Here is a 7,773-nt window from a genome sequence, read left to right as displayed (position 1 = left end):
TGACATTTGTACAAATGCATTTTTATTGTTTCAACAGAACCAAAGAAAAGTTGAAAACATTAGACTATACAATACATTTTGGTTTATAAACAAAGTTTTATAGTGGTAAAACATTTCTAAGTGACATTCATGGTCTCTTTCGATTTTTTGCTGCATTTCAGGTCTGAAGACCAATAGTGTTCAAAAAAGCAGTAATTGCATAAGGTGGACAAGTATCTTAGCTGCTACAAAACAGTTCAAGAACTTAGAGCAAACATTCTGGAAGAATATCAAAGGCAACCATGATTCATAACTTTCCTGCAAACATTCCTCAAGAAACAAAAACTGATCTTTGGCATAAAAAATTATGTATTAAAGGCATTAGTAATATTGCATTAATATCAGTCAAGCAACTAAACAGTGATGCTAAAAAAAAAAATATCTCACAGAGAAGCTTGAATTGGGGGCGGGGAAGGGAAACATGAGGAGCATTGAAAAGTAATACGGGAAGACTATTTAGAAAATCCCTTCAAAATAACCTCTACCTATTCAGTGTTATTTACTATTAAATAGGAATTACTAGATCACCATTCTGTTAGAGAGCTGGTATAAACCAACCAAATGCAAGACATTCAGGTTAAGGCTCTGGCACCCCGGCCTCCCTCTTCCCCTTGCAGGTAACCGCAGGAAGGGAACGCTACGGGAAGACCCCAGGTACCGCGTATTCCCTAACAGCCAGCACACGGAGCCGGTTACAGGCACTCACTGCCCCTGCCCGGCTCCGTTTGAGGCAGATTTATCGCAATCGCTTTAACTTCCCTTTTTAGCCATCAGTGCATCGAGGCGGGGGCAGGGAGCGAGCCCAGGGCAGAGTGACACTGCCAGGGGCAAAGGACAGGCACCTGCCCGGTGGCTCTTCCTTCCAGCTGCTGCCACTGAGCAGTTTTTCCACGAGGGCACTTCTGTTAAGAGTGGGTCTGATCGTGCCACGATTGCCAGGGAATGCAGAGGGCAGCGGGTCTGGGCAAAGCGTTCCTCGCACGTGTACGGAGACTCGTGCTAAAATAATTCTCCGTTCTGTCAAATGCCAAAAGAGGCTGCAGAGCAATTAAAAGAATGTGTGTGTGAATATATATTCATATGTGTGAAGGCATGTTCAGTTACGGAAGGATAAAAACACCCCCCAAGACTATTTTAGTAACTGGAGGGTTGTCTGGGGTTTTTTTATTGTCATTTTGTCTGGGGTTTTTTAAAGATACAGTAAACACTTTGTTCGATTCACTATTAATAGAACTTGATAAAGATTCTGAGCCTCCAAACTCCCGCTGTCAAGACCAGTAAAAATCCCCCAGTACGTTCAGCCCTAGGAACCACTGTTTGCTGGTAGCCATCAGACTACCTGAAAAGGGTTTCATGGCCCTGCAGCGCTTGGCTTTCAGAAAGCTCATGCATTGTTGTAAACAAGGGCAGTGAAGCAAAAGCTCTTTTTCAATTGACGATCTTTCGATTCCCGCCTTGACTGGCTGGAGTAACATTAGATGGAGGGAAGAGTTAAAAAAGAATTAATTGCTTGTGCTCATTTGGTTTTCAAAAGGAAAGAGCCAGCATTGGAGCACTGGGCATATTCTGGTCCTGGACATGCAGCTACCTTAAGGGAACCAGGAGTTTTCAGCTCAATGCATTGCTGAACTGAGCAAGAAGGGAAGAGTTCCATGATTTAAGGTCTCCAGCTGTAAGGCTCAAGCTGCCAACAGTGTGCCACCAACATCCCTGGCGACGCATTTCAGTACGGACCAAGAGCCCTGGAGCGCCTACCCACAGGGTGATGGGGGGCTGACAAAGACAGCTCCAGTTTTTGTCAAAAGTACTGTTGCCATGCAAAAATCAAAAGCAAAAAAATACCATTTCAGACATGGAATTTTAATCCTCAGTTTACAACTGTTCTGCTGCCCCTCCTTTAAATGAACCCACACACACCTTCCATCATTTCTGCATGGTTTAAGAACAGCCAGCTAAAATCCTGTGGAAAAGTTGAATGTTTCTGTATCGATCGTCCCTAAAAAAACCTGCCAAGTAACCAGTCGTGTCCTAGACTCTCATCACTAAGCTTAAAGTGAGGTCCACGTTTTATATCATCATGTGGGAACTACTGGAATACACAGTGCATAAATGAAATGTGCTTCTGGGAGTACGGAACTCATGAAGAGACTCTTCAAAAGGAAAAAAAAAAAAGATAAAGGATAAGAACTGTCTACTGTCGGAAGCAGTTTTGAGGTGTTTGATATCAAACGCGTTCCGAAGACATTTGAAATGCATTCTCTTATAATTCACACCCTTAGAATGGGGCATCAGCATAAGCTAATCTTAAGCTCACGTATACAGCACCTGCTGCCGTGACTGTATCTCTTCTGTTTCCAAAAAAAAAAGGCATTTTATGTTACAGAAAACGATACTCCTGTGGTGTTTACTGATACCAAGGGGTCTTTCTGACCCAGCGAAGAGTGAATCCAGCATCTGTTCTTATCTTAATGGACGCTGCTTCAGCTTCTCTCACAGTTTCCTTCACAGACTGCATGAGGTTCTGGGCATTATGAACCAACATCTCCGTTGCCTGTCAAGAAAAAGAAAACTCACCAGTAGATCAGTGAATGCCATGTGCAGGACAGCAGCATGGACACCCACTGTGCACGAGGGCTCCCAGTACAAACATCTAAATTAGTTTATTGCCGATTTAAACCGTGAAGAAGGAAATGAAACCACTAGCCTCTGGAAACCAGCAAGTGTTATCCCTGACTCAGAACAAGACTTCCCCATTTCTCACTGTGTATTTGTTCAAAATCTGAATAAGAGCTTAGTGTCTCAAAGCGGAATCATCTCCCTCAGAAGCCCAAACTGCAGGATTTCAACGGAAACCACGCATTTGGAAGGTAACACAAGTGCACGGCAAACGCTCGCCATGTTGCTGGAGAATCAGCTGAAGTACAACCCACCAGAGCGTGCTGCTACGCCTCCCTCGTCAAACCCGCTCTGGAAGGCAAGTTCTCCCCTTGGCTTGCTTTTCACTCTTACTTAAATCAAGGAGACGAACCAACTGTTCGTATAAAAGTTTGAACCAGAGAAGCTTTTTGGCTTGGGAAGGATTTTGTGTTCCTCTATTAAACTGTAGCTTTTGAGCCAGAAAGCAAGGTGCTTTGCTAAAATTATCTTCACTGAACAGGTGAGGTAAGCTTCCAAACACCGAGTTCCCAGAACAGCTGATAGTACGTGTTGTATATTCTTCCCCATAAAACTGATCAGCAATTCCACGCTACCATCAATTTTTACACTTCTTACCTGCTCCGACTCTTCATCGCTGATGTTGGTTCTGCCCAGCATGGTAGCTTTGACAGTGGAGAGAATTTTCAGTTGTGTGCTGATGGTTGGGATTCGCTCACAGACCTAAGGAAGGAATGGGGATAAAAACCACTTGGCATTGTAAAGTGAAGCCATACATTATCTGTTGTGTTTTCAGATATAGTTTCTTGTTTTGTTTTACTACCAGATAAGGAATAAGCACGGAGGCAACCTTATAACCTTTAAGACTGTCTGACAAATACTGGTAGGATACTTGAATCTGATTTTACATGCTTTAGGATTTTTTTGGGATGGAGCCAACTTTTTTCTTTTCTTCAAGATATTCTTTCCAAGGTCTGCTTGGTTAGGAATGGGATGACGTATATTTAGCTAAGACTGCAAAACTAAGGAGTGTTATATTTCTGCTACTACCCTTTGACACGAAGGAGTGAGTAGATGAAATACAAAGCAACACAGGCTTAGGTCAGAGCAGTGTTCCTAGCACAGTATTTTTCAAAACCTCTTTGGACACAAGCATCTTCCACTCACCTGTAAACAAATCCTGACTTCACAGAATATATACGGCCATGGGATCTAAAAACAGACACAGAACCTGACAAAGCTTTACAAGCCCAGGATGTACACAATGTACTGCCACAACTCCTGTGCTCGCTCACGCTAGGAAAGGCACAGAAAAAAGTATTTGAGGCATTTACAACCCATTACCTGCAAGAGGTTTGTTCTTATGCGCTTGTCAGTGCACTGCTTTGCCACCTCTTTGGCTAATCGAGTGACTTCATCCGACGCCTTAGCAATATCCTTCGCGCACTGAATAAGGGCGCGCTTGTTTCCACTGCCTCCTCTCACCAGGCGCGACATCTCTGCCATTAGCAGCGCCATTCGTTTAGCGGCAGCAATGATGTCATTACCCTGAAGAGAACAACACGAGTTAGTGTTCATGCCGGGGCAGAAGCTTCACAGACGTCACGACAACAGCAGCGTACATTTTGGTAGCAACCCTTTCAAGAACTTAAGGATGGAAGAACCATTTGTGACAGAAGAGGTTTCTTCAAGGAACAGGAAAGATCTGTACTAATTATAGGTTTCTGACATTTTTCTTTCTAACACTCAGGAAAAAAGGTTCGCTTCAAAACTGGAAAAGAAGTGGTAAAAAAAAAGTGTTAGTTTGTCCATGGAATGAGAGTTACTGCTCTGCTGGCTAGGTTTTAAGATAAAGCATGTTATTAGCATTTGAAATTCCAGATTTCCCATAAAAGGCTTTTTTTTCAATTAAAAAAAAAAGGTGCTAAATAGCTTGTTAAACTAAATAGCACTAATTAAGTTAAATAATTAGTCATAACAGTCAAGCATAAAATTTCCAGTGACATCTGAAATTGAAGCAGTGAAAGCATCAGAGCTATGCTGCTATAATGCTAAAGGACAAATGGAAGAGAATCTGTAACATACAAAAACTTTTGTCACAGGGAGATGCAACGATTACTTTTTTTTTAAGGTTATTTCTTGAAAGTAAGTCTTCCTTTTTGACAAAATCTCCCCCTTTAAGATAAAGCTTCCAGGAGAGAAGAACATAGGCGCTCAAAAGATAATCTAGAGACATTTCTTCATTAAAATCCAGGTTTCCTGTACATCAAAATTACAGTCACAGAAATACTCCTGAGAGATTAAGTAGGACTGAGGCTAAACCATTCCTTCTACACTGTTCCAGAGAGAAACCTAGTGCAAGGACAAGCAGACCCAGAGGATCAGTTGTTAGTAGTCTGTTAGTGTATGGAGGGACAAAAGCGAACTCTTTGGTGCCATGAAGCATCCCTATTGTGTGGGTGAAATATCAGCAGAGTGAGTTTAAGTATTAGCACGCTCTTTCCTCAGCATAATTGCACAACTAATGACCGATGCAGTTCGCAGCAGCGAGTACACAGTGAGAACCCAGCTTAGCACATGTATTCTCTATCCCTGTGGACATACCTCCCTGACTCACTACCAGCAAATTCAAGTCATCCCAGATATTTTACAAATACAGGCGACAAAAAGCTGAACTATTTGTTACCGTGACCTAAAAGCTAAACAGTTTGCTAGTGTAACCAGACAGGATACAAATGACATAACACAAAGCTTTTCCATGTTTTCACGTAGGAGGACCAAGAAATGAGGACCAGTGTCATTTACGAAGCCCTCTAACAAGTTATCCAAGCATCAGAATCTGAAAAGGACAAGAACAATTTTAAAGCCCTTTTTATTAGAATAGTTTAGTATGTCTATCTACGTCAACATATGCACGCACATATACACATACATACACACACATCCCTAACCCTTTTTTGTTATGGGACACCAACCTTATCTTTTGCAGCATGCTATATGAAAAGTGACCAGTCTTGCAAACATTTGTGTTCAGACAGAAGAGACAGGCTACTTGTGAATGTCTGAACCTCAGTTAGATTTCCACGGGTTCCATATAAACACACCCTCAATTCAGCAGCTACCAGCATTCAGTGCAGCTTCTTCATAAAAGAATTCTCTCAAGACCAGCAACTGCAATACAGCCAAGTGCAAGCCAGCAGACAGTCAGTCGTCCTCCATAAACACTGCCACACAAAGCCATTCCTCCTTGGAAGGTATTTTAATTGCTGGCATCAATGGAAGCAAAGCACAACAGACACGTTAAATGACTTCTTGACTGCTGTATACTCTGCTGTATCTGGAAGTCATTAAGAAACCATTAACCATGGCTTCCCAGGTAGCCCAAACGAATGAAAAAAAGAACGGGGCAGGGGGAGGGAAGACGACCCCTACAACAGTCTGAAAACTGCCATAACAGAGAAGAACAGGCAGGTGCAAAGGGAGAGGAAGCCGCTGAATATTAATAAGTGACCCAAATCAAGCTTCAATCCGGCACTGACAAACAGATCTAGCAACTTGTGAAGCCACTCTCAGTCCTTAGAATGAAGTGCAGACACACTTATTCATTCAGAATGGCCGGGCCCAGCAGGGATCAAGAGTGATGCAAATGTGTCAGCGTTCCAAATGGCTGGATGCACACGGATCAGTCCCCGGGGAGACTCAGGAGTACCTTACTAGACCACTTGGTTGCTTCCCGATGTAGAGACTGAGCAGCAGCCAGAATGGGCTGGTTAACAGGCTGATTGGTTGGCATTAACAGCAGCTCAGGCTCGTAATCATCTTCAATGTCAGAGGGGAGAGGGAATTCAACATCTGCATCATCCTCCTCAGCTATATCTACACCAGCCTCAGCCGCTTCATTAATCACAGTCACATCAGGCTTTGCAGGTGGCAGCAAGGGTGGAGAAACGGGACAGTTAGTACAAGAAGCAGAATTTGGTAGAAGAGCATGAACTGAGCTGTTTTAGTGACCAAAACATCCTCTTGGTCTCCCAGGATCTGATACGGCAGCTCTCTGTTCAGGTCAGAGGGAGGAGGGGAAGGAATACAAGATGAGCGGAAGGAAACAAACATTTCACCTGTGAAGCGAAGTTACCAAAAATTTTAAGAAGTTACAGTTCAAAGATGCAGCAACAGTTTTCATCGGAGCGTACAGCTTCTACAGACAGAGGCTGGCTTGGAGAACAACATTTTACTGGCAAGACAATGGTGAAATGAATGGAGTTTCCGTTTCCATGAAAGCCGTTTCGACTGCATAGAAGCAGGCACAGCAGCCAATGACTGTGGTATCTGTGCCGATAGAAAGCTTTGTATGGAAACCCGTTCATGTGTATGTTGCAAGGAGAGAGCGCAGCATGATAACAGAAAAAACACGGACGCTGCTTGCTGTAGGGTTTAAAAAAAAGAAAAAAAAAGGTGGGACAAGGGACACTGTAGAAGCGAGTATTGAACTACCGCAGATAATATGGAAAAGAAAAAAAGTATTATGGGAAGAGGAGGTGATGTGGAATGCTATTAATGCTGTAGATATTACAGTTCTTAAAACCAGACTGGTACAGAATCAGTAGAATAAGAGGATTATGAAGCATGTGATACTGTTTTGCCACAATATGTTGTATCCATTACCTTAAAAAAAAGAAAAGAGAGGATGCAAGTATATTATAAATATAAAATATATTAATACATTAAATATATTGTGTTAGGATAGATCCCAAGGAAGAGGTAAGTGTTATAACAATACAGACATTTATAATACAGCAACATTTCAATACAAAAACATTCTACAAGTTTTCTAACTGTATTTCTTTTGACTAAAGCCAAGAGCGATAGAAGTCAAACTACCCCTACCAAAAACTACGTGTTTTCAGCTGTGTTTTGCTTAAGATATGGCCTTTTATAGAAAAAACATCTACACGAATAAAAACACATTGAAGCTTTAGAAGGAAGCTGTAACTTTTACATACTGCCAAATTCACCCATCTTCAAAGACAACTTCTGTTTATGTCTTAATCTAATGAAAAGTTTCCAAATATCCCTCAT

The 7,773-nt window shown here is 42.1% G+C and overlaps 1 protein-coding gene across 3 annotated transcripts in view; it reads right to left on the bottom strand.

Moving 5' to 3' along the window:
• VCL (vinculin) overlaps window positions 1-7,773 on the bottom strand; it is a 60,329-nt gene continuing 52,556 nt past the window's right edge. For 2 of the 3 annotated variants that reach the window (XM_056351629.1, XM_056351631.1), the window contains 3 exons: window positions 4,039-4,242; window positions 3,313-3,417; window positions 1-2,590 (listed from right to left, as the gene is read on the bottom strand). In XM_056351629.1, coding sequence (XP_056207604.1) covers window positions 2,444-2,590; window positions 3,313-3,417; window positions 4,039-4,242 — 456 coding nt within the window. In that variant the 3' untranslated portion in view covers window positions 1-2,443. Of the gene's footprint in view, window positions 2,591-3,312; window positions 3,418-4,038; window positions 4,243-6,403; window positions 6,614-7,773 lie in introns of all 3 variants that reach the window. The other variant, XM_056351632.1, reaches the window with a different exon arrangement.

This window comes from Falco biarmicus, chromosome 9 (genome assembly GCF_023638135.1).
Source record: "Falco biarmicus isolate bFalBia1 chromosome 9, bFalBia1.pri, whole genome shotgun sequence".
NCBI classification, from domain to species: domain Eukaryota; kingdom Metazoa; phylum Chordata; class Aves; order Falconiformes; family Falconidae; genus Falco; species Falco biarmicus.
The sequence above is the reverse complement of the archived record's forward strand: the minus strand, read 5'-3'. Positions and strand labels throughout refer to the sequence as shown.